Source organism: Mangifera indica, chromosome 18, assembly GCF_011075055.1.
Source record: "Mangifera indica cultivar Alphonso chromosome 18, CATAS_Mindica_2.1, whole genome shotgun sequence".
Taxonomy (NCBI): Eukaryota; Viridiplantae; Streptophyta; class Magnoliopsida; order Sapindales; family Anacardiaceae; genus Mangifera; species Mangifera indica.
The window spans coordinates 7,502,632-7,529,994 of NC_058154.1; the positions used below are offsets into that span (position 1 = coordinate 7,502,632).

At 33.9% G+C, this 27,363-nt stretch overlaps 2 protein-coding genes across 3 annotated transcripts; both read left to right on the forward strand.

The window, feature by feature from the left end:
• Positions 1-634: 634 nt before the first annotated feature.
• On the forward strand, positions 635-11,293 carry LOC123202081 (histone-lysine N-methyltransferase ATX5-like). 2 transcript variants are annotated; one of them, XM_044617805.1, is made up of 24 exons: positions 636-1,371; positions 1,485-2,585; positions 2,700-2,755; positions 2,837-3,050; positions 3,650-3,778; positions 3,912-3,980; positions 4,091-4,159; positions 4,258-4,349; positions 4,577-4,669; positions 4,796-4,931; positions 5,767-5,872; positions 6,005-6,104; positions 6,486-6,610; positions 6,981-7,126; positions 7,576-7,680; positions 8,400-8,464; positions 8,560-8,770; positions 9,616-9,702; positions 9,832-9,888; positions 9,980-10,069; positions 10,333-10,419; positions 10,663-10,737; positions 10,822-10,922; positions 11,004-11,293. In XM_044617805.1, the coding sequence occupies exons 2-24, from the start codon at positions 1,635-1,637 to the stop codon at positions 11,092-11,094; spliced, it is 3,255 nt and encodes a 1,084-aa protein (XP_044473740.1). In that variant the 5' UTR covers positions 636-1,371; positions 1,485-1,634; the 3' UTR covers positions 11,095-11,293. The 2 variants fall into 2 exon arrangements, with proteins under 2 accessions (XP_044473741.1, XP_044473740.1); XM_044617806.1 differs by lacking the exon at positions 3,912-3,980 and having other exon boundaries at positions 635-2,585.
• Positions 11,294-22,873: 11,580 nt separating this feature from the next.
• Positions 22,874-26,087, forward strand: LOC123201660 (receptor-like protein 7). The gene is made up of 3 exons (XM_044617250.1): positions 22,874-25,480; positions 25,547-25,842; positions 26,009-26,087. Exons 1-3 carry the CDS (start codon positions 22,874-22,876, stop codon positions 26,085-26,087), a joined length of 2,982 nt encoding a protein of 993 aa, XP_044473185.1.
• Positions 26,088-27,363: the final 1,276 nt, after the last annotated feature.

Genomic DNA, 27,363 nt, shown 5'->3' on the forward strand with positions numbered 1-27,363 from the left:
CTGAAACGCTATAGTTGTTGACTTGGCTCACTGTTTACCCAACTTTACCCATTAATTATTTACCAATATTTATTTATTACTTTTCTTTTTCTTCTTTCTCCTCGACAAATGCTACAGCTGTTTCTTCTTGCTCAATCGTCTATCCTCATGCTTCAACCATCAAAATTACACTTCTTCACCCATCTCCCATGATTCCCAGCACAACTTCACATGTACCCCAAAAATATTTTATATTATTTGAATAAAAATTGTGCCACTTGATAAAAACTCACATCCCACAAATCCACCATAAGAAATTGCTAGTTTCAATCACTCTATCTTCAATACTGTGATTCTTTGATTATTCTTCAAATGCTTTGTTGGTTTGCCTTCTTCATGCATGGAGCCGCACAAGCCCCCCCAAGTTCCATCGCTCGTCATCTCTCATTTATAGGAAAGGAAACAATCAAATTCTATTCGCTCCATGAAATCAACACCAACTCTCTAATATTATAAAGCGAAAAACTCACCAAATGAGCACGAGGAAATAATTGCCCATTCTCTCTAAAATTTATACCACCCACCACACAAATAAAATAATAAAGCCAACTTCATTCACAGTAACAGGCCTTCGTCTTTCTTTCTATATCCAAATCTTGCAGTTTCTAACAAAAAAATCAGTACCCATATCATAATTAAGTCATTAACTGCCTGCCACCAAGGGAAAAAAATTGCACAAATTTCGCCCCTCCACTTTGATGGCTTCGCCAAATTCGAATTTGCAGTCACAACGAAAACGCAAACCCAAACCCACCTCAAATAAACCCATGACAATTCGAAAACACCACCTTTGCGCTACGCCCATTAAATCAGTCAACAAATTTCAGTACCAAATCAAATATTCCAAACCCATCATGTCAATATTTACACTTCCAACTTTCTTGGAACCAACCGCACGCCAATACAACACTTCTAAATCCATAACAAAAATACTCACCAAAGCACAAATTCGATAGAGGAAGAAGGAAATGCGCGCACTCAACACTCAGCGCAATTTAGCCACAGCCATTGCTAAATCCGAAAACATTGCGAATTTTATTTCATGTTTAAATATTCACACGCAACACAACTCAACTCACCATCAGGATAACGCCGACCCCAAACATCTCTCTCTCTCTCCTCCCGTAGTTTCTCTCTCTAAAAACAAAACTCAATAATCAAAATAATAAATAAATTTCAGTTAATTTCTTTTTACTTTTATTATATGAAAATTGTTGCATCAAAATTTATATTTCTTCTGTTGTTTCTTTATTATATTATTTGTTTTAAAGCTGTTAGATTGAGAGGCTTGTCGACTCCACGAAACAGATCTCTCTGATTCTTTGAAATTCTGTAAATTTCTCCTCTAAATTTCGCTTTCAATTCAGCTATCGAGTTGTTTGTTTTTGAGATTGAGTGTTAAAGATTGTGGCTGCGACGTCGTTTTTTGGATTTCTCTATTGCAGTTGGAGACTAAACCAATTGGAATTTAGGGTTTACGTTGTGAATCCTGGGAATTGGGGTTTTGAGCGTTTGGACTTGGGAGACTTGGAAGAAGAGGTGCCGTTTTGGTTTCTGGTTGATGTGGTAATTGGTCTGATTGTTTTGTTTCGAGAATGATAATCAAGCGAAACTTGAAATCTCAAATGCCGAGTTTGAAACGGTGTAAACTCGCCGTCGCGGCTAAAGAGGACGATGAGAACTCAGCGAAACGGAAGAAAAGGAAGACTGATTGTTACTATCCGTTTAATCTACTTGGTGAGGTGGCTACCGGTGTACTTCCGGTTACTTTTCACGGAATTCTAAATGGTGCTCTGGCCGAGAAGGGATTTGCTGCGTCTTGGTGCACTGAAGTATCGTGTTCTCCGGATGAGGTGGTGTCGAAGTCGAAGGTTTCAGAGTCCAGGAAATTGAAGAAGCGGACAGTGCAGGTTTCACGGCCGCCGTTGGTGAGGACGTCACGTGGACGAGTTCAGGTACTTCCTTCACGGTTTAATGATTCGGTTATTGAGAATTGGAAGAAGGAGAGTAAATCTAGTTTACGTGGTAATGGTTTTAATGATGAAGTTGAATGTAAAAAGGAGAAATTCAGTTTTAAAACACCTAAGAGTTATAATCAGAATGCGAAGAGTAGATTGAAAGAAGATAAAGATGGCTGTAAGAGTCTTAGATATGGTACATTGTGTGAAGAAGAGGAGAAAGATGAAGTTGGGTTTAGTAAGAGTTTTGATATTAGGAAGCACTCGAGTTCTCGAAGTTCCTTGACATCATTACATGAGCAACAGTTGGTTGATGTTGATAAAGACAAGTGCCAACTTGAGGAAATCGTTGATTTAATGAGTGAGGAGGGTTTTTTGAATGGTGAGAGAAAAGATGATGGGTTATATGGGCCAGAGGACTTTTATTCATGTGATATAGTGTGGGCAAAGTCAGGGAAGAATGACCCGTATTGGCCAGCTATCGTAATTGATCCAATGACTCAAGCACCGGAGCTGGTTTTGAGGTCTTGCATACCCGATGCAGCTTGTGTGATGTTTTTTAGGCATGCTGGGAATGAATATCAAAGGGTATATATTGCTTTCTATGTTTATCCGGATCTGTTTCTGTGCTTGTATGATGTTATTATTATGTTTAGGAGATTTTGGCTTTTAATTGTGATGCATCAAATGATCAATGAATAGGATTATGCCTGGATCGAACGAGGAATGATATTTCCGTTTGTAGACTTCATGGACAGGTGGGTATCAGTGTTGGTTCATGAAATGTTTAGTTTATGGCTTTGTTGTTTTGTGCTTAGGTGCAATTTTGTTTGATATAGGTTCCAAGAGCAGTCTGAATTGATTGACTGCAACCCAAGTGACTTCCAGTTGGCACTTGAGGAGGCTGTTTTGGCAGATCAGGGATTTATAGAGAAGTTGATGCATGACATAAACATGGCAGCTGGGAACCCTACTTATGATGAATCCGCTCTTAGATGGGTTCAAGAGGCGACTGGCTCAAATCAGGATCTGGACTATCCCTTTTCAAACCAGGCAAGTTTCTATGTAGTGTTATCTTTTTCTTGATCTTCTTTTTTTGAACTTCTAGTAACCACATTTATTTAGTCACTTGACTTACCTCAGCCAAACCTGTATTACAGACTTCTTGTATGTATAATAATACCTCACACTTGCCTGGATGTCATATTGTGGAATTCTAAACTAAAATGATAATAGTGCTATCAAAAATATACTTCCTCTATTCTTATTTTTGTTTTTCGCATATGCTTAGTAAGAACAAAGTTGCTATAATAACATTTTAATTCTCTTTTCTGCCATCATTTTCTGAAACACTCTCTTGCTAATTGTTATCTAAGAGTAAAATCACGCAATGTCCTGAAAGTCTGAAGCCCCCTTTCAGCCGTAAAATTTTGAACATTTTATTGGTTGGGATCTGAGAAGATTACTTCTGTTCAATCAAATCTATCATATATTTCTTTCTACCTAGGAGGTTCCGTTTCTGTAGGAAGCATTACAATTTTGACACCATAATTTCAAATTTTTGTTTTCTCCTTTATTTAAGGAACCAGTTGGAGGGTATATAAATTCCTGCCTTAGCAATCTCTAAATTAACTTTAGTTTAATCCATGCAGGGAGTTTTTGGAAAGAGTAAAGATACAAGACCTTGTGATGGCTGTGGCATGAGCCTTCCTTTTAAATCAAATAAGAAAATGAAGGCTTCAACTATTAGGGGCCAATTTTTATGTAAAACATGTGCTAAGGTATATACCAGCTGTATTATCATCTTGCTTGTCTTATTAAAGTTTAATGTGCCTATATTGTACTTCAAGTGTTTTTTTATTATTATTATCATTGTTATTTTGATTCCTCACAACTACATGCATTGTTTTTTAGTTAACAAAATCAAAACATTTTTGTGGCATATGCAAGAAGGTTTGGAACCATTCCGACAGTGGGAGTTGGGTGAGGCAATCTACTATCTATTTACGGCTATGGAATTTTGTTCTTCTTTCTTCTTCAATGTAATGGTAAATTGCTATTCATTTATTGGTTGTCTTCCCTCACTGGATTAGGTGCGCTGTGATGGTTGTAAAGTTTGGGTGCATGCAGCATGCGACAAAATTTCTGGCAGCCGTTTTAAGGTCTGTTCATCATATTTAAATATTGCTAAATTATCATGTTCTACCTGCAAGATCAAATCATGAATTCAAACTATTTAACTATTTTTTTTGCCCTAAAGGATCTGGTGGGGACTGAGTACTACTGCCCAGCTTGCAAAGCAAAATTCAACTTTGAATTATCAGATTCTGAAAAATGGGAGTCAAAACTCAAGTAAGTGATTTATTTAATCTATATTTGACGTTTTCTTTTGAACTCATCATCTTATTTAATTTTTTTTTCCAGCAATATATGATCTGATATATGTTTGTAGTTGGCTGTTTTCCTTTGCATTGATATCTATTGATTGTAGAGCCATAAGTCATGATTTTGTATATTTTGCTGAAGTTGGATGCTTTATTTAGCCCTTCTATATCTAAAGCTTGTCATCCTTGGTACAGATGCAACAAAAACAATGATCAGTTGCCACTACCCAATAAAGTTACTGTTCTCTGTTCAGGTGTGGAAGGCATATATTATCCAAGTCTTCACTCGTAAGGAAAAATTAATTTAATGGCTTTTAGTATTATACAATGATTAGTGTATCTTTTTGGGCCTTTAGCTGCTTTACTTAGAACAGCCTGTGTGTTCTAAGTTCACTTTTATATTCTCTGTTTCAGAGTTGTATGCAAATGTGGGTCTTGTGGAACAGGAAAACTAGCTCTCAGTGAATGGGAACGGCATACAGGTTCCAAATTGCGAAATTGGCGGATTAGCATTAGGGTGAAAGGTTCTATGCTACCACTAGAACAATGGGTTTGTACAACAATTCTTTGTTTATTTCTAAATTCATTCATATTGCTTATCTTTTGGTCAAGTTCATGTTGAGATTTTTGGAATGATCAATTAGACAAAAATGAATTTGTTGTGGATTGATAGCAAGTTGACATAATCATTTTTGTGTCCGAAAGTAATTGTTTCAATATATTGTTATTGATCTATGTAATAATGTTAGCTGTAGGTTTAAAGTTGCAATATCAAGTTATATAATATTCTAATATTTTTACTGATGATGTCAGTTCCAAATTCTATCTGTTGGAGGTATATGTATCATTTGAGGATAGTATTTTGGTTTGACCCATATAAATATTAATCTATCAGGTGCTATCATGGACAGTTCCGTCTTTTCACTTGTATGCTGTCATCAGTTAAAAAACCATATATAGTTGATGTTTGGTCAATCTATAATGTGTGTTTTGCATTCAGCATGGACCTAATACTATGTTGATTGTGTAACTTGGTCTAGTTCTTTTGATCTGAATCACAAGGAAGTCCTGAAAAAGCTCCTGATTCATTTGTTTTGTTTATGTACAAAGGTTTATAGGCTAATTCTTATTGTTTTTGAAATAGTATCCATCTTTAGAGATCTGTGAATGTGAAACCTGTTATGGTGGTTACTGATCTTATGATGTAAAATAACTTGAAATTAACATGGAAAGCACAGATATCTCTGGCATTCAACTTGCATGTTCCATTTTTGGGGCATTCTCAGTGTAAATTGTGGTCCTGCCTGGCTGCCCCCTTCCTTCACAGCAGAAAGCCTCAACTTTTTCTGGAAAAGAATAAAATATGTCCTTGTTTGACCTTGCAGATGTTGAAGTTGGCAGAGTTCCATGAAAATGCTCTGGTTTCAGCCAAACCTCATAAGCGACCCTCAATAAAAGAACGGAAGCAGAAGTTGCTGGCTTTTCTGCGAGGTACTTTTGGGCTTTAAATATATAAATTTGGCTATTATATGAATTAGATGGATTTGATGGTTATTTTCTTTTATGTTGCACTGATAAAAGTTATCTTGTTGATTGTATTAATTTTTATATCTGCTGTCACAGAAAAATATGAACCTGTTTATGCGAAATGGACAACAGAACGCTGCGCTGTATGCAGATGGGTTGAAGATTGGGACTACAACAAAATCATTATCTGCAACAGGTTTTCTAATTGGGGTTTTGTCATATTTCATTGTTATTTAGCACCATTCATGGGCATCAAATACATTGATGTTTGTATGGCACTGAGATTAGACAATCTGGCATGGTCATTATAGTGACACTTTCACAGTATCATCATCTTGCTTTACATACTCTGGTGCTAATTGTGGCATTTTGCACTTACACCTGCTTGAGAGCTGTCAGTTCTTTTTTTATCGTGTAGTCTTGCAGAATGATATTTTAGCAGAAGGTGCCTCTTTAAAAATTTTGCTAGCATATTTGTTGATTAAGCAAGTCCTCTTTGCTGGCAGTAGATTTTAATATTTGTATATTCATAAGTTCTGTAATATTAATGATGTTTTGGTATTCATATGTTTATCAGATGTCAAATAGCAGTACATCAAGAATGCTATGGGGCAAGAAATGTTCGGGATTTCACTTCATGGGTTTGCAAAGCCTGTGAAACACCTGATATTAAGCGGGAGTGTTGTCTTTGTCCTGTAAAAGGCAAGTCTATTGGATTGTTGGAATTTTTTGTCATTTATTTTTGTTGTGTGTTTAGGCTGTTGATGTCTGTAATATGATACCAAATTGTCTGTAATTAAGCACCCTTTTCTTGTGGTGTCATATAGAGTCTTCACTATAACCTTGTATTCTGCATATCCTATAATTTCTACTCATCTGTGGTGAGCCATTGAAGTTACGAAACAAGTACATGTTCTCCATTAAAGATTATTTCAGAACGCCTTTTCTAAAACTTCTTTGCCAAAAGGATGTCATTTTGTGTGGATATTATTACTGAATCAATAGTATTGCTATTGGGAGTTGGCTCATTGGCCTTATTATGGTTATACATCTGTATTTTCTTTCTCATCAGGTGGTGCTTTAAAGCCGACTGATGTTGATACATTGTGGGTTCATGTGACATGCGCATGGTTCCAACCTGAAGTCTCATTTGCAAGTGATGAGAAGATGGAGCCTGCTCTGGGGATCTTGAGTATTCCTTCAAATTCTTTTGTAAAGGTGAAGTTTTATTGAGTATTACATCAAACTCTTTTCTAGGATTGAGCCTAATCTTTTGTGAAGGTATTTTTTTAAGGTAATCAAAATCTATGCCATTGGTACAAAATCAATCCAGAACTCTTTCCCAGTTTTAGTGTATAGAAAAAAGAAAAGAAATATTTTGAAAAACTTTGTGTTTCATGACTAGCAAGAAACAACGTGGGCTTTGCCCACAAACAATGTGTATTGTTAATTATCTTTTTAAGAAAGCTTGAAAGTGTCTTTCTCCATAGTCTATGCATGTTTGGCTCTGCACTTCTTCTAGGTATGAATCAGATGACTGTGTATGCACCATGTTGTCAATCTTATTTCTGATCTATTCTTGTTACTTAATTTTTGCATTGATGCTAGCATTTTTTGTGAATGGAGTAGATTAATAGCTGATGCATTCTAAACTTAACTTGTTTCAGATTTGTGTTATATGTAAGCAAATTCATGGCTCATGCACACAATGTTGCAAGTGTTCCACTTATTATCATGCTATGTGTGCATCAAGGGCTGGGTACCGGATGGAGGTGGGTTGCTCAATGCTTTTTGTTTTTAATCATAGTTGCTTGAAACTATTGTTTCTTTCATTGCCTTTGTAATTTTTATGGTTTGAAGGATATTGATGATCCTATATCTTATTTCTTGGCATCAAGACATATTCCTTTGGTGTATTCCCTGATTGTTTGAACTTTTACATGTGGATGTTTTATTGGTATGCATTCATCTTTGTGAAGTTTAAAATGTTAATGGGATGAAATTCAGCCATCAACTGAGAAATAGAAGCCATTGTCTGCTATTTAGTCCATGTGATCCTCAACAAAAATTGTGGAAAGATAACTCAATATAGACTAGACAATATATGAAGGGTTATATGGAGGTCCCATGTCAATGAAATTGTGTTTCTTTCTGCTTACTCTCCAAGTATGCTTCTTTTTTATTTTATTTTTATTGAACCACTAAGTAAATTGAAACAGCATGAAAATTCTTCGTAAAATAAAGATATATCTTCTGCTTTAGGTATAGACTAGCCAATATCGTGATGGATTTGTTAAATTGCAACAGAATAATATTAAGCTCATAACTAAGTAAATGTTTATTTCTTAACCCCTGATTTTATTTTGTAAAGTTTTGTTTACTCTTAATTTGGTTTCAACAGCTCTTGCTGAATGCATCTGTTTGTCTCAAATCAAATAGCTGATCCCTCATACAATAATCATTATATTCATTTATATTCTTTAAATTGCAGTTACACTCATTGGAGAAAAATGGAAGACAGATCACAAAAATGGTGTCTTATTGCGCTTACCACAGGTTTGCCTTCACTGCTCTTGAAAGTGCCATATATTCATGAAAATATATGTGTATCTAATTCTATGTTCATCTTCACGGGTTTGTTTTTGATGCAGGGCTCCAAATCCAGATACCGTTTTAATTATACAAACTCCTATAGGCATCTTCTCTGCCAAAAACCTTGTTAAAAATAAGAAGGGTGGTTCAAGGCTTATTTCATCCAACAGAGTAAACCTTGAAGAGGCTTCTCCCGTGGAACTTACTGAGATTGAGCCATTCTCCGCTGCAAGGTGCCGAGTATTTAAAAGATCAAATAATAACAAGAAGGTAGCTTAGATTTATAAATGGTTCAGGGCTCAGCATATTACTCTTTTTCCCTTTTTTCCTCTCTTTTTGCGGAATGATCATGTAATTACAGAATCCAGAGGCTCAGTGCCAAGAATATCTTAGTTTAAAAAAAGTTATATTTTGTAGTGTAAATGATGTCCAAAGGGCGCCACTTGGTTTTTTCTTCTCTATGTGTGTGTGTGTGATTTTTTTCTCTTTATATTGTTATTAAAATTTTTCTTTTTATGGTTGTGGGGTCTTGAGTTGACTTTGGAATTACCTTTTGGGAGTTCTGTAGATGTTGCCAGCTAATGATCAACCTAACAGATGATCTTAGGTCTCTGGTTGGTTAATTGGTACTAGATGGAAGTAGAAATCTCATTAAGTTTTTCTGATAGTAGAGGAGAACTTTAAGTTGATTTTATTTTGTCTAGTCAATATCCAACTCAAACATAGGATGAATATCTGTTTGGATGGATGACATTAGAATGTAAAACAAGATCTACAAGTAGAAGACTATCCTAATCTGTAGGGAAACATTTTGCTTAATTTAGTTTTCCTTAATGTGCTGAAATAACTTTTAAGGTATCATACATGAAGTGCGGTTTATCCTTATCATTATTATAAAAATTTGTTGGTATCATATTCATATAGTGTGGTTATCTTATCCTAATGATAAAATTTGTGTTTCATGAATGCTCATTTTTTTCTTCATATTTGTATGCTTAGCTAACTGCTTAGTCATCTTCCATTTCTGTGTTATAATTTATTGAAAAGTTTATCTGTTTGACTAAGTATGTACAACTCTTTCTTCTTCTCACTATCATTTTGTTTCTATTTGCTAGAGAGCAGAAGAAGAAGCCACGGCCCACCAAGTGATGGGACCTTGCCATCATCCTTTAAGCACAATACAAAGTTTGAACACATTCAGAGTAAATGTCTTGTCCATTTTACATTTTACGAGATTTGTTGTGTCATTCATATGCTGTTTAAATTTGGAAATTTCTAGAAATTAATATGTTAGTTTTCTCCTTTGTGCTTATTTTCTTTCCCTCTTACAGGTGGTAGAGGAGCCTACGAATTTTTCCTCTTTTTGTGAACGCCTTTACCACTTACAGGCAAATATTTATTCTCTATCAGTTTATCTCTTTAATATTTGACTCATCAAGCTGTCTTTCTAACTATTTTATGTTTACACATTCTCTTCAGAGAACCGAAAATGACCGGGTTTGCTTTGGTAGATCTGGGATACATGGCTGGGGTCTCTTTGCTCGTAGAAATATTCAAGAAGGAGAAATGGTAAGTAAATTAAAAGAGTCAACAATAAATGGTCTTTAAAAACATGTCTTACATTTATTCCAGTGCTTGTTTGCCAGGAGAGTTTCTCTGGGATCATTTTCTCATGTTTCTATTGAGGTCTATTGTGCCAGTGAAGGTCCAATGACCTGGAATAAATTTTTGTAGTAGCAATAGATAACATACTTGATGTACCATGTCAGAGTTCCTACCTAACAGTAACCGTGTGAATGGAACACTGCTTAAAAGTCATATGCTTTTTTCAGGTTCTTGAGTATCGTGGTGAACAGGTGAGGCGCAGTATTGCGGATTTGAGAGAGGTCCACTACAGATTAGAAGGAAAAGACTGCTATGTGAGTCAACTTTCCTGTGCTCTTGTAATCTGATAATGTTTCTCTTCAAGTTGATCTTAGAAGTTGTGTTGATTTTGAGATGAGTCCCTGAGTTAACGCATTTGCCACCTTTGAGAAAACATAACATGACCAGCCACCTGTGAGAAAACATAACATGACCAGAAACAACAATCAATCTATCGTGCAAAAAAAAAAAATTTTAATTGACATTTATCTGTTGTCTTCTTCTATTTTCTCATGTAGCTATTCAAGATCAGTGAAGATGTAGTTGTTGATGCGACAGATAAAGGGAACATCGCTCGTTTAATCAATCATTCGGTTAGTTATTCATATTCTTTTCCAGTTACGATTCATTAGGTCATGTATCTTATTATGGGTTACTTATTCCCTTTATTGATACAGTGTATGCCCAATTGCTATGCGAGGATAATGAGTGTTGGTGATGATGAGAGTCGGATCGTCCTCATTGCAAAGACTAACGTATCTGCTGGTGACGAGCTAACGTATTTCTTTTTCCCCTGCTCTATCAAAATTGTATTGGGGAATTTCACAACTCTAATTGTTTAAGTTTTTGTCTCTGGCAGATATGACTACTTATTTGATCCTGATGAGCCTGATGAATCAAAAGTCCCGTGTTTATGTAAAGCGCCAAACTGTCGGAAATTCATGAATTAGGATACATTACGTACACACACAGCAAAGTCATTGTTTCTCCACAAGGAGCACTAACCCAAAACCCATGGGATCTCACAGTCCTTATACTGAAATTGTAATTTTTGTTAGAAAGGAAAGTCATTTTTTTTTCTTTTTCGTTTAGATTTGGTGTAGGTTTTGAACACTTTTCATGCTTAATAAAAGCAATAGATTTGTGGGCTGTTTGGCTTTTGGCATTTGTGTAAAGTTGTTACTGCACTTTGATTTACATAATTAAGTGGGTAGCCAGTTTTTGTTCCACCACATTCTTACTGACAGGTCTATAAAATCAGATACTATTAATGCTAACGCGAAACCATGTAATAAGATAATTTTGAATTATAAATTAAATAATATATATTATTATTAATATTTAAATGATTATTTATTATAACTGCATGTTACATTATTCAGTTAAAATTACCTGCTGTCACAAGTGGATGGTAAAATTTTGATCCCAGAGTACAAAGGCGAAGAGTGAATTCTCAACACCATATTCGTAATTTAAATAAGAAATGGCAAATAATTGGATTGGGTATGGTGTACCTAAACGAGTTGAAGCAAGTGGCCACCCACCCATTTATGCATATTGTCATGATTTGGTGTTTAGAGGAGACAATTAATTGAACTGTTGAAATATGCATATAAGCATTTTAATTTAAATTTATATATTAAGAGTTTATGCATGAGTCATAAGTAGAGATGAGGGTGAGCTGTGTTAGATTATACTAGGTCAGCTTTGATAAGACCCATTATGTCTACAGGGCGGGCTAGACCCCAACCTATGATGACTCATAGCATTACCCACAATGTAGTGGGTCCTATTGTGCTGGGCCCTTATTGGGTTGGTATGATTTTTAAAAAAAATAAATTTATTAAATTTTACTAATTTATATTCATTACAACTGAGGACAATATTTTGTAAATGGTGGGCCAACCCTCCAAATTACATTTTGTATCTATTTCAAATGATATAAAATCATATGCGTATTTCTAGTACTTATATTCGTATTCTAATTTTAAAAACTTTTCATTTTATTAGTAATGTCGCACTATGACTTGCTTTCTTTAAATACGTATTCTTGACTTACATAACACTTGATCTAAGATAGTTGTTGCACATATACTTCGCTAACATAAGCATCGAGAAACTCACACGCGTGATCGTTAAATAGTGTCATTTCTTGCTTTTGCTTTATTTGCTACTTTACCTTTTGTTTAATATCTAACAACTTAGTTTTTATTTTATTTTGTTAATCACTTATTTTTCTTTAGAATATTTTGATAATAAAAAAACTTAATATATTCTAAATGAAAAAGGTGTTCAAATAATTGGGACAAATTTACTCTTATAAACTCAAATGAGAAAGAATGGGTGCAATGTAAACACTGTAAGAGAGACATTATAAAAAGAAGTAAAATAAACCTCTAATTTTCATACTTATTACAAAGATGCTTTAATTTGAAAAATCCAAATGAAGTAGTAGATAAAACAAAAGTTGAAAGTGTCACTCCAAATGATTTGAAGTGTCACTTTTGGCTTTGCTTTATTTGCTACTTCACTTGAACTTTTTAAATTAGAACATCTTTGCAATGATGTATGAGAATTAAATATCTGATTTCACTCTTACTTGTTCTTATGAGGTCTCTTGTGCAGTGTTTACATTAAACTTATTCTTTCTCATTTGAGCCTACAAAAATAAATTTGTTCTAATTGTTTGAATACATTTTTTGTTTAAAACATATTAAGTTTTTTTTTTTTTTAAATTATCAAAGCATTATAAAGGAAAAAATTAATTAAAAAAATACATAATTGTTAAACAAATAAAATCTAAGTTGTTAAACAGAAATAAAATTTGATTGAAACATTTTGAGATTGAATGAAGAAAATATAAAGAAGGATTAAAAAATTATATTTTGGATTTGGTTTGGAACGTGGGAGGAGGAGGGGAGAGCGAAGTGGGTTTATATATAAAAGAATTAATTTTTGGCCCAACGACTACTAGTCTGACTAGTAGTTGTTGTTTTATTTGTTTTTAATTTTTTAATCTTATAATGACATATTACAGTCGTAGGCTATGGCGGGCTAACCTATGAGCTTGATTTCTAGGCTCGGGCATGGCTTGAAAGACCAATGTGCCTGATCTTCTTAATGCTTCTAGTTACATGCAATACAAAAAAAAGAACTTTGTGAAATAAGCTTTCTATAACTACTTTAGTTACCTATGGTATGCCAAAACCAAGACTGAGTAACTAAGTTAGTTACTAACATTACTTTTAGAAACAAACAAGCATTTAATAGATTTTGAGAAACTGAAACTTTGACTAATTGCAGTTCTAGACTAACTAACCTTAATGAGCTTTCTCAAACACAATTACTTTTGCTATTCTTCAATGCTTGAACATTAGTCTACAATGTGATGTGACATTATTCTGTGGTTATATGTTTGTGTTAGAGACAAAGTTTATGTATCCCACATGAAAGAGAAAATAAGGTAGTTGGGCAGTTATGATGAAATGCAATAATGATAAAATGGAAAGATGAAGATTAAGGGAGCAGAAAAAGTAGGAAAAGTAGGACAATTATGCAGTTGTTATTAATGTATTTGGGTAGAATGGTGTGGAAGTTAGAATTGATATCCTTCATTGAAGTTTATACCAAGGTTGGTTTGCAAAGAATGAATCATGTAGGGACTAATGTCATATTTGTTGAAACTTGTAATAAAGACCGTTAAAGATTAATAGTTACTGTTAGCCCTGTTAGAGTATAAAAAAGGGCGAAAATATCTCGATTGTATGAGTTTTTCATTTTAAACGCTCTCTCTCTCTTTTATTATATAACACTCATTTTTCTCTCCCACTTTCTTCATTCTCTCATTAGATCTAAGGTTTGTGCTTTTGCAAAGTCTTACTGTTGGGATGGTATCATAGAAGAGACTAGTGTCATTAGTCTTGTCAACATCCTACAATAAGAAAATAAGTATAACAATGTAGTTTGGTCAACATTTTAACTTTAACTTTTGTTTTTTTTTTTTAAATGTTTCTTTGTTGTCTTGACTAGTGTTCCATACTCTTATGCCTATCATCAAAGACTAGTGTTCCATTTATACTGCTAACGTGGTTGCAATAAGATGTTTTCTGATATCCTTTTATGCTTATCCATTTTAGTGCGATATGTTCATACCTTAAATTCATAAGTGATGTCATCTTAGATGACTATTATCTAAGTTGAACTTCTTTGTGAAAGCATATGACATCCCAGATATCTACAATCTAAGTGTACCTTACACATTGATAGCTAGACTTTGAGCTAATTAATATTGACACCCTGATCACATGAGGAATCTAGTCGCAATCCCTTCCTTACCATGCACACATAGCTACAAAATTGCTAACTAAATTATCATCTTGAGATGGCCTTTACCATAGGCCCATATGTTATGCATCTTGTTAATCACGTGAGGATCTAACTAGTACCACTTTCCCTTACCATGCATACCTAAATTGAAATGAGTAGCTAATACATCTTGGTGTTAAGTGCATGAATCAGCTCATAGGTATCTAACTCTCTTAACTTTGTTGCTTTCACATATAACATCACTTTTGTGCATAGGTAGTGGCTATCTTGATGTATATAATTATTCTTAACTTCCTTGAATTTGACCTGAATATATTTCGATCAAGGTCTGTGTTGTCTTCCACACACTCAAGCACTTTTGTTTAGCTAGCTATTTAACTTCACGTTCCAAAGACTTTTCTAACCTTAACCCTACTTTGGTATATATCATAAGGGTAAAACTATCATTTTACATTGTATGGATTTGCGTGACTAGCCGTTACTCCTTATACTTCTATTTTAGTCCCTAAATAGACATCCACCATTAAGTGTCATATGCATTCAACAAAAGTCTCATCTAATGGCTTCTCTAACCTTTGACTAACTTCCGTAATGTCCTTATCCCCTCAATCATGACTATGCATCCTTCTCTAATATGAACGTGCATCTTGAATGTCATGCATCAATGTATATCCCATACTACATGACCATGTTTATTCTTATAAGCTAGAAGGAACATGCGTCAACTCACGGGAAGTTGTCGTCTACTTAAGGATGCACTGGCTTTCATGCTTGCATGCACGATTGTTCAATGTAATATGAAGAATTTTGTCCTATGGATTTCTATAGTTTTTGACTACTTTTTAAATCACATTAAACAACCTATAATCAATCCTAAGCATGTTTCTACTTCAAAATATCACAAGAGCACACTTATACCAACCAATCCATATTTAATATAGAATTAGTGATCCAAGTATCTATTATTGTACCTTCAATCATCTAGATCATCATTCCCACATGCTTAAAATACATCAACTCTCTTAACATATAATAGAGAATCAAACCAACATACTAATGTCTAAAACATTCAACAATGGATTGTTAAGCCATTTTAGAGGAAAAGTAGGCCAACTACTTACTTGTCCTTCGTCATCAAAGCAATTACTTATATGACAATGACTTTCTCTCTGACACTCTCTGATCATGCTCTAAATCTCTCAACTCTTGTTATTTGGCTTTGGTGTGTATGCATAAAATAACCTTTATTAGGCCTTGTACTTTTTTTTATTTTGGCATAATAACAACATGTACGACCGTGCAACTCCTATGCACAGGTGTGCCTACAGTTTTATAGTGAAAACCTTGCTCTTGCGATCTTAGGAAACTATCTTTATCCAATTTCAAATTCAAAAAACAAGCGCACGAGTGTGTACTAACGATGCACAACCATTCATCATCATTCCTTAGTCATTTTCAAATGCCTTGCCCAAAATGACGATTCTACCTTTCCAAATACATGCATGGTCATACAACCCTACAATGTACAACCATTCATGCTCTCAACAACTGTATCAACAAAATAATTATGATGAAAAAGACAAAATTATCCTTGGACATACCTATGGGTGTTATATTGATAAGACAGTAGAAGTTAAACCAACATTATTTGAAGAAAATTATAATTAAAAGATAAAGAGCAATATACTTTAGTTTCTATGATTTTTCCAGGGAACTTTTATATGATATTCTCTTATTCGCAAGATGTCATCATAAGAAGAGTTTCCTTGAAGAGATTTGCTCCAGCAATTACAATAGTGTATAGCCACATCTCATGTTTGCTATACACTAAGGAATATAGATAAACTCTACATCTTGTAACAACGAGAAAACATCTATTTAGTAGAAAATCTCTATCAATATCTTCCAAAAGGATTTACCTATTATCCTTCGTTATAGTTAGTGTACAAGGCAAATTTCCTAAATAAAAGGATTTCTACTTATAGTAGTACTCCTAGTTGTAGCATAATTGATTTTTTAAATATTCAGTATATGTTCCTTCTTGTAATCACTCTAGAATAGCTTACTATAAAAAGTAAATCTCTATCAATAGAATATTTGTGTTATTACACCCATAATTATATGTGTCGAACCCCTAAGTGTTTTGATGATACTAAAAACACAAGTTTAAATTTATAACATTGTCCAAGAATGTGTTATCAAATGGACACAATTTTAAAGATGCAGAAACAGGGCATACACACTCGTATGTTATACCTACACCACCATGTGTCAAACCTCTGTGTCTGAGAATTCAAATGCATGAGAAGTTTTCATTATGCAATTCTCATTGTGCTTAATGAAGAAATCAAAGGAGAAATGGATGCACGGTCATGCTGATGTGGTACACACCTATGCATAGGCAAAAATTCAAGCGTTCTATAATTTTGGAAGAATTTCACATATATGGGTGGAACGACCATGCTTCATCATAGAACACTTGTGCTTGAAAGTTTTGAGAAGAAAATCCGACCATTGGGAGCTTTAACCAAGATTTGACCAAACGTGAAAAGTGATATTTAAATGACACAAACCCATATGTCTTAGCCACATGCCCATGTACTAGTTAGATCTATGAAGAAAACTCTGCTTTCAAAGCTCTACTGATCTATTATCCTAACTAATGGTTTTATGAGCTATTCCAACTATCCAAGACTATAAACTGAAAACTTTTTGATGTGGAATATGTTAGAGATCATTAATGTAAAATCTTATAATCTTTTCTTTTCTAAAAACTCTTTTACTAAGCTTATTACTCATATCCTTGAGAGACATTCTGCATTCACTCTTTGTATTAACCTTGTAGAGGCATTTATAAACATAATTCTCTGTATTCAAACACTTAGGCAAAATGTCTAACAAACTATCATGGTGGACATAATTCTGGAGAATTAGTATACATCAGTGAAATTCCGAAGAACTATTGTAAAGAGACGTTATCTTTACAAGTGAAACTTCAAATGGGTTCTTCGAGGGAGTGGACATAGGAGGCTTGGAAGAGAAAGCTCTAAACCACTATAAACTATTAAGCATTTCTTCTTCTTGCTCTTTTTACTATATGCATTAGTTGTGTTGTATGTTTTTGATAAATTGTTTAGTATGTTTATGCTTGGTAACTTAAGTAAATTGTTTAAAATATTTGTTTGATTATGTTTGATTGGAATTTTGTTTGAAAGATTTTTTTTGGTTAAAGTTTTTAAATAATTCTATTCACTTATCTCTAGGATTATTAGCCATTTAGGATTTTCCAATATGGTATTAGAGAAATTCTTCTTTATTCCACTTTTACTCAATCCTCTCCTTCCCAACATAACCAAAATTTCTACTATGGCTAATCCTTTACTTCCTAACTCTCACGCCATGACTAATTTGTCTCTTCCCACTTTTGACACTAACAACTTTTTCTCTATCAAACTCAAGCCTAAAAATTTCTTGGTATGAAAACTCAATTTCTTCCAATCCTTTATTTTCAAGAACTCTTTGGCTTTGTAGATTGCTACACTTATACTTTACCATACACAATTCCTTTTCTGATAAACGTTGCACATTAGATTCATAATCCAAAATTTACTGCTTGGTTCAAAAAGAAGCAAATTTTGCTATCTTGGCTTGCCCATCGATGGAGATTAAAATTACCATTTTCGAGAAACTTGGTGAATCTAAGTTGAACTAAGATTACCAAGAGTCTTAGTCTGATAAAGGCTTTTAGAGTTATAATTTAACTAAAGCTCTCTAGTATCTTAATTGTATTATAAGACTTCTTGGAAACTAATGGTGATCCATTCTATACTATAGTGAATCTAAAGCTTTTTAAACCACAGTAATAAACTCTTATTGTGTATAACTCATAGGTTCTATGTCATGTTGGTAGTGAATAGAATCATGATTAGTTTACAATTAATCATCTCTCTATTTAGAAATTAAAATTAACCTTTAGCAAGATATTATAACCACCCAATTGATAGAAAGTTAGTGTAAGATGTAAACTTGTCGATAGTATGGTTATCATGCAATAGAATCCTTTCATCATTTGGTATCTCATCAAGGATGAGATACATAAATAGTTTCTATCTTAAAACCCCTTGATTTATAGGTATTTGATTTTTGGATTAGTAACCTAAGAGAATTGGATTGAGCAAGTTATAAGAGTAAGACAAGCATGGTGAAAGCTAATACGAGCTTGAATTAAGATAGTGGCTTTTAGATACATGCATGCTTAGCCATGAACATATCTTAGTTTGTCAAATTCCAATAACCTATTTGAAATTATGAAGTTTTGATAACTAAAATATCATATCTCAATTTTGGGTTTGAACAAGTTTTTCAAAAATATGTTAAACTAACATTTTTCATATCTCTCAAAATTTTGGGTTAAAATATCATTTTTCAAACTTAATGAATTAAGACAATTTTTAATCAAATTCTAATAACTCATTTGAAATTATGAATTTTTTTGGACCATATCTCAAAGTTGGTTTTAAAAGAATTTTCAAAAATGGGTTAAATTGTCATTTTTCAAAGTTTTAGGGGGGATTATGATTTTTCAAAACTTGAGGGGCAAAGTGTAATCAATTTTGTTGACCAAATTTGACCAACTAATTTTTTCAATTTTGGTTGTCTAATTATTCAAAAGTCATCTATTTTGGCTTTCAAAAAACTAATCGATCAAATTTCTTCCAATAAACCAAATCAAGCTATTAAATTTCTAATAGTTAGTGCCACGTGGACACTATAAAAGTGTCACATCACATCTAGTTGACCAAAATATATCTAGTTGATCAAATTCTATGTTTTTTAGAAAATTAAAACAACTAATTTTGTGCATAACAATAAATTTCTTTATTATTCCCTATATAAAATCAATCAAATTCATTTGAGAATGAATTTTACAAGCTAAAATTTTAATACAATCGAGAGCAAAACATTTTTGAGCTATTCACTTTCAAATATTTCATTCTAATTAAAAACCCTTGAGATTCAACTTACTAATGACACTCATTCTGAAAAATTAAAAGATATGAAAAATGTCAATTTAACCTATTTTAAAAAAAAATTATGCAAACCCAAAATTGAGATATGATGTTTTATTTCAGAAAACTTCATTATTTCAAATAGGTCATTGAAATTTGATAAAAATTGATTTAACTCATTAGGTTTGAAATTAACACTTTAACCCAAAGTGTGAAAGATATTAAGACAAATTTTTGTGAGAGTTTTCACATACAAATAAATATTTTAATCAAAACTAATACTTTAAGATTACAAAAACCATCTACCCAAGCTTCAGTTTTTCTTCATATCTTCAAAAATTCTTTATTTGAACCTTGTTGTTGATTTCTATCTTGATGCTTATTCAAACGTATTAGATAAATTTTTGTAATCTAAACTTACACTCAAGTAAAATCTTTAGTTAATATGTTTAGGGACATATTATTTTGTTATCATTAAAATAAAAATTTAATAACACATTGAGTCAACAGTAGTAGTAGGGTATATTAGCCTGCAGTAAGGCCTAGTCATGTTATAACAGTCCAACAGTTTAGGGAAAAAGGACTATTTAATATTTAGCTCACATCCTTGACTCGATCTAGTCCTATTGACATAAAGGTTCATATTATAAGTTCAAGTATAAATGTTTTCTTCTAAATGTGAATGAAATAAATGAGTCATCCTAAATTACGATTATGAGAACATCTTAGATGACATTATAGAACCTTAAAGCCTCCCGAGTCAATTTAGGAGACCAAAGAGAATCTCAAGCTAAGTTAATGAGAAAAATTAATCTACATCATCAAAGTATGGAGTTTAAAGGTATATTCTCGATAACTAAGTTAGGGTAGATTAAACTAAGGATAAATTGGAAATAAAGTCAAGTACAAATAAAGTCTCTAACTTATTGAGTAATTATTAACCACTTTTCTCCTTTTATTTTTCATAAGTAATATGTGATTGCGATAAATGTAATACAAGAAGGATAGCTAGTCTGGAATGGAGTTGTCATGAGGGGCGTAGTTATCAATTTTCCCATTTTATGTTTTTCAATTATTTTGGCATTAAGACTATGTAATGGACTATTTCACTTTATCAGGAGGATTATATTTTTGTCATTTTGATGCTTTCGTATTAATTATTAACTGAGGGCACTTTTGGTATTATATTTAATAAATGTCTTTGTGTGAATTAAAGTTTTAAGTTATTGCATACCCTTTGCTTTGAGTCAGTTTCCTGTAGCAGGTTGGTGGTTTTGTGGGGGTAATGGTGGAAAGATATGGGAGTTTTGTGGTCAATTTCTAGTTGTAAGGAAGGAGAAATCCATTTAAACTAAAATTATTTACACATATTTATATATAATATTTCATGCAATTAATTAATTAAATAAATCTAAACATAAATATAGATTCATGGTATAATAAAATTAATCAATTATTGATAATAGAGCAATTTCTATAATGCGCATAATGATGATATTTTGGGAAAATGAGTTTTTTTATTGTACAGGCGTTTGAAAAGTTAACTATATTATAAGTTTCAAAAATTTAATACTCTAAATTTGTATTATGATAAAATTTACTAAATTATGTAATTACCCGAATTTTATTAAATTAACATATGACTAATGGTCAAAAGTCAAAATTATAAAAGCAAAGTTATATGCCTCAGCACAGCTTCAATAGCCCAAACCAAAATACACGTAATTGTCCAGCCAAGCTGGTTGGTAGCTTCCTCGCATTATTATTTTATTAGTACCGCATTTTGCGCCGCCAGACTTTCAGTCTTTCCAAGAGACAATACTTTCTCTATTATTTATGGGCCAAACGACTATATCCCACCCAAGGTTTAGCGTTTTCTCAAATATCCCCCCTTTAACTATGGAAACACCAAACACCCACTCATGACCGGTTAGATTTAATAGAACCCTAACGCCTAAAAATTTAATCTCATTTTCCCCTCTAAAAGTTTAAAAACTAACATTTTTTTCCTTAAGCTAAGTTTGAAAAGATTGTATTTTCCCCCCTAGGGTTTATTTCCAAACCCTTCTCCGTCGCTTTCTCCGGTGCCATCACCGGCCGTCTTCCCCTCCCAACGGTTTCTCTTCCACCAATGACCCCTCTCAACTCGACCTCAACGCATCCGATGCAGAGAGAAGCCGTCTGAGAAGAGAAATCGTCTTCTTAGACGATGAAGACGAGATCGATCGATCTCGTCTTCGTCGTCTGGGAAGACGATTGTCTTCCCAGATGAAGACGACTCGTCTTCCCAGAGGACGACGAGTCGTCTCGTCGTCTTGTCTTCGTCTGGGAAGATGAAGAACTTCGTCTTCCCCGACGAAGTTCTTCGTCTTCCACAGCTTCTCCGACTCCGATTGGAAGTCCAAATGGGAGGAAAGAGATCTCCGGAAGGTGAGGATGCTTCGAGAGGGAGAGACCGTCGACAATGGAGCCGGAGACCGTCGGCAATGCTTCGGGAGGGTGAAACTGTGATTTTTTAAAACTTAGGCTGAGGGGGAATTTTAGTTTTTAAAGTTTAGGGGGCCAAAATATATTCTATTTTAGTTTATTTTTAATATTCTAGAGAAAATGACGATTTTACCCTTATCACCGTTAGGGTTTTGTTAAATCTAATCGGTCATGGGTGGGTGTTTGTTGTTTCCATAGTTAAAGGGGAGACATTTGAGAAAACGTTAAACCTTGGGTGGGAAATAGTCGTTTGGCCTTATTTATGTAGTAAACGTGTAAAGCAATACCTATTACTTTACTCAATGAAAAATCGACTACCGTAATGAAGTATAACGTGGAAAAGTCGAAAAGTTGAAAATGAATGAATTTCCTACATCCCTCCAACATTCAAGGAGTCCCAGCGTACTGCAATTCTGATGATGTCATTAAATTTAAAACATTGATATGTATATACACCTTTAAATATATATAAATAATATATTATAATATAATTAAATGTTACTTAAGCAATTTTAAATTAATGAATTTCCTTTTCGTTTGACATAAATATTAATTAAGAAAACTTTCAAATACTGATACTTAGGTTTATAAATAGGAGGAGTTTTGTCACACTCAGGTATGATGGTTATTTGGGTATAAAAGTTAGAGGAAGAAGCTAATTTTGTAGTAGCATCCTAATTTTTGTTATTTTTAAATATCCCTGAAAAATACGGATCATCTGTACAATGATTCTATGCAGAATGATTACAATTTACAGCTGAAGCATACCATTTTAGAAGAAGTCTCTGCTTTTCACAATATGGAATTCTCCAAAGTAAGCTTATAAATTACACATCTAAACTCCATGATTCTCATCTCTTTCACCTGTTCAACTTAACTGCTCATTTTTATTTTGAATTCTGACAAAATGATGGGTTTCAAATTTCATTATCAAGTTCACTGTCTTCTCTTCTTCTTGTATGTTGGCTTTAAAGTTGATTCAACTATCATTTGCAATCCCGAAGACAGTCTTGCCTTGCTCCAATTTAAGAACACCAGTGCATTTAATGTTACCGCATCTTATTCTGTTATGAATTTCTGTAATCCTAAGACACTCTCTTGGGTGCGGGGTACGGATTGCTGCTTTTGGGAAGGAGTGACCTGCAATAATTTGACAGGTAATGTAATTGGGTTGGACCTCAGCTCCAGTTGTTTGAGTGGTATCATCGACAACAACAACACTCTCTTCCAACTTTCACACCTTCAAAGGTTCAGTCTTGCTGAAACTGATCAATTTACCCCAATACCATCTGCTTTTTGTTGGCTCAGAGAATTGACGCATCTTAACCTTTCTAAATCTGGGTTTTCTGGTTTAATACCTCTGGAAATATCTCACCTATCCAAATTGGTTTCACTTGATCTAAGTGATCCCATTCAGCTGAGCTTTGGAAAACAAACTTTCGCGTTGCTAGCACAAAACCTTACAAGGTTAAGTTTCCTCCATCTTGGCAGTGTTGTTATGTCTTCAGTGTCTCCTGATTTGTTGTTGAACTTATCTTCTTCAATTTCAATTCTCTCACTTGGAGATACAGGAATGAATGGGAAATTCCCAACTGACATTTTCTGCCTACCAGGCCTTCATATACTTGATTTATCTAGCAATATTAATCTAGCAGGGTTTCTCCCACAGTCCAATTGGAGCAGTCCTTTTAGGTTTTTGGAGCTCTCTTACACAAGTTTCAAAGGAGAAATACCTGATTCAATTGGAAACTTGAAATTCTTGCAAAGAATGCATTTTGAAGGTTGTTATTTCACAGGGACAATTCCAGCCTCAATTGGGAATCTTACTCAACTCATTGCTTTGTCTTCCAATTACAATGCTTTGACTGGTCAACTCCCATCATCGACATCAAAGCTAAAGCAGCTCACTGATTTGTATCTTTCACGGAACTCGTTGGCAGGTCGGATACCAAATTTTGGTAACCTTAGTAAGCTGATTCATTTAGATCTTTCACACAATAATTTCAGTGGTCCTCTCTCTAATCATCTGAATCAGCTTTTGTCATTAATCGAAATAGACTTGTCTAACAACTTTCTTACAGGTATAATACCATTTGAGTTGTTTAGTCTGCCATCTTTCGTATCTTTAAAGCTTAGTGATAACGCATTCTCTGGTCCTATTGACCCATTCCAGCCATCTAATTCACTGGAATCAGTTTTTTTGAACAATAATAAGATAAGTGGTTCAATTCCAAGTTCCACCTTTGAACTCGTGAACCTCACTTATCTTGATCTTTCATCAAATAACTTCCGTGGAACTCTCCAATTGGACATGTTACTGCAATTGAAATTCCTCTCAGAGATTAAACTTTCCTATAATACCCTACTGTCATTTAATTTCAATGCTACTTTCAAAAATATCTCATCCGAACTTGCAACATTTGAAATGTCTTCCTGCAATATAAATGGTGAATTCCCGAGTAACTTGAGAATCGTAGAGTTTTTATTCGTTTTAGATCTTTCCAACAATAAAATTCATGGTGGGATTCTAAAATCTGAGTTAGGAGGATGGAAGAGTTTGGCTCATCTGAATCTTGCCCGAAATTTTCTTACGTACATAGAGCACCATCCATGGAGGAATATTGTAAGTCTTGATCTTTCAAACAACATGCTCCAAGGATCACTTTTGGTTCCACCATTTAAAACTGAAACTTTCCTGGTTTCGAATAATGAATTGACTGGGGTGATTCCTCCGTCTATCTGCAATTTGAGTTCCCTTCTTCATCTTTCCTTGTCTAACAACAATTTGAATGGAAGAATTCTACAATGTTTCGGAAGCTTAGCGCTTTTAATGTTGCACTTGCAGAAGAATAATCTTCATGGTAGCATTCCTGATATATTTGCAAATTCAAGTGAGTTGATAAGTCTTGATCTTAATGGTAACAAGTTGGAAGGGCGTTTACCAAGATCCTTGGTAGATTGTATTTGGCTGGAGGTTATCAATGTAGGAAATAACAAGATACGAGATGAATTTCCTTATTGGTTGGGAACTCTTTCAGAGCTGAAAGTTCTTGTCCTGAGGTCTAATAGATTTTATGGTCCCATACAGATTTCCAAATCTTTATTCCATTTCTCCAACTTGCAGATTCTAGACCTCTCTCACAATGAATTCAAAGGTTTTCTGCCCAGAAAATTGTTTCAAAATTTGGGAGCTATGATGGATGTTGCTATTAATGAACCTGAGGCCCGGTATATTGGAGATTATTATTACAATGATTCTGTAGTTGTGACAATGAAAGGGCGGGATCTTTATATGACTCAGATCATAACGATCTTTAAAGCCATTGATCTCTCATACAATAATTTTCAGGGAGAGATTCCAGGAATCCTGGAAAATTTCAAATCACTCATAGTCCTCAATCTTGCTCATAATAGTATAACAGGAGACATACCATCTGGTTTGGGGAATTTAAAAGCTCTTGAATCATTAGATCTCTCTTTAAACAAGCTTTATGGAAGGATTCCTGTGCAATTGGTAAGTCTTACATTCCTCTCATTATTAAATCTTTCCCAAAATCAACTTTCAGGACCCATTCCTTAGGGCGGTCAGTTTGACACTTTTACAGGTGATTACTTCATTGGGAATAAAGGATTATGTGGAAGGCCATTGCCAAAGAAATGTAACAATGATCTGAAGCCGCAACTACCACCGCCAGTTTCAGAAGGAGAAGATGATAATACAATTGAATTTGTTTGGAAAATTGCGATGATGGGTTATGGAAGTGGGCTTGTGATTGGGTTGTCCATAGGATACATTGTATTCTCAACGGGCAAACCTTGGTGGCTTGTAAAAATGGTTGAATCTGGACAACAGAAGATTGTTAGAAGATATGGAAGGTGGAAGAAATCCAAGAAAAACACATTAAAATAAAAATGTAAGTATATTTCCTAGTTAGCATTGCATGACTCCATAGAATTAATTAAATAATGTCGTTGAAATTACGTTAATATTTGTAATTAATTCTTAGTCTTTAGGCTTACTGCAGTATTTTTTTTTTTCCAGGAGGCGATGTTCAGATGAGACAGGAAGCAACCAGGTGCTTATAGTCATGGTTTTGTGTTTGAATTGTTCTGTTTGTTGATTTCAAATATAGAAATGTCTTTTTATTTTTAATTTCAAAGTGTTAATAGTAAATGGAATGAACTCTTCTATTGTTATATTCATGTACTGATTATAACGAGAGAATCTGAATTCTGAAAATGGGATGAAGTCATTTGGGAGTCCTCTACGCTTCCATTACAGCGAAGTCAGTGTTCTTTTCACAAGCAGCACTAACCCAAATACTGTGACATGGCGACAGTGAAAATATTGAATGTAGAACTATACCTGGCAAATAGGCAGGTAGGTCAGGTATACGATGCGTCAAAAATATGTATGGGTAAAATGGATACGGATAAAAACAAATCGAATTTTGGGTTAAAAATTATAAAGACTCTAGCCGATGCTATGACTAGAATAGACTCGCAGATTATCTGGTACGAAACTATAAGGTTTTATGGTAGCGAATCTGTAAGGTTTTATGACCTTCGAAGGTAGCGGCGTTGGCAATCTAATTTTAAAACAAACATAAACGCTTCCTTGGTATCCCACTCATAGATCATTGATTCACAATGTATTATAAACAACTATTGGGTGTTTTGGATCTTATACTTGTATTTGATATACTACACTTTCTTATCCAATCTCGTATAATTCGTGATTTATTCGAATTTTGGTGTGAAATAAGATTGTAGATAATCCTCATCGAGCAATCATGTATGCTTATGCATAAAGCTTGCACAACTATAGATGTACCAAAAGAAATCCGAATGGGTTTATCCTTATCCCATTGGATAAACCTAATTCATCACAATTGCATACATACGTAAATACTTCAAGATTATTATATTTTGGTCTCTAGGTGCAATAAATTGCATTTCGAGCCTAAAGACCTCTCGAAACTCAAAGTCCTCCATCTAGGTTTTGGATCAAATTTAGCTTGAATAATCTTATGCCTCTAGAGTTTGATCAATTTCTTTTGTGTGTGATTTATAGGCTCTTTGCTAGGTTAGTAATGACTGAATTTGTATCAAGCTCGCAACCTTACATGCATTCGGACATATACTCAATTTTGACTCTAGCAAGACATCATGTTCATCTAACTGACAAAGTGTCAATGAATGGCTTCTTAACTTGTCAATGATACTATTACTTGTACAATTCAATCATCTCTTTCAAGGTTGAGATATAGATAAAGTATCTTCCATGAGACCATCAATGATAAGATGATATTAGATTAAACACCAACTCAATCTCACTATGGTCACAAATTTAATTGGTTGTCATTGATCAGTGAGTCTATCTGATATGTCAACCCC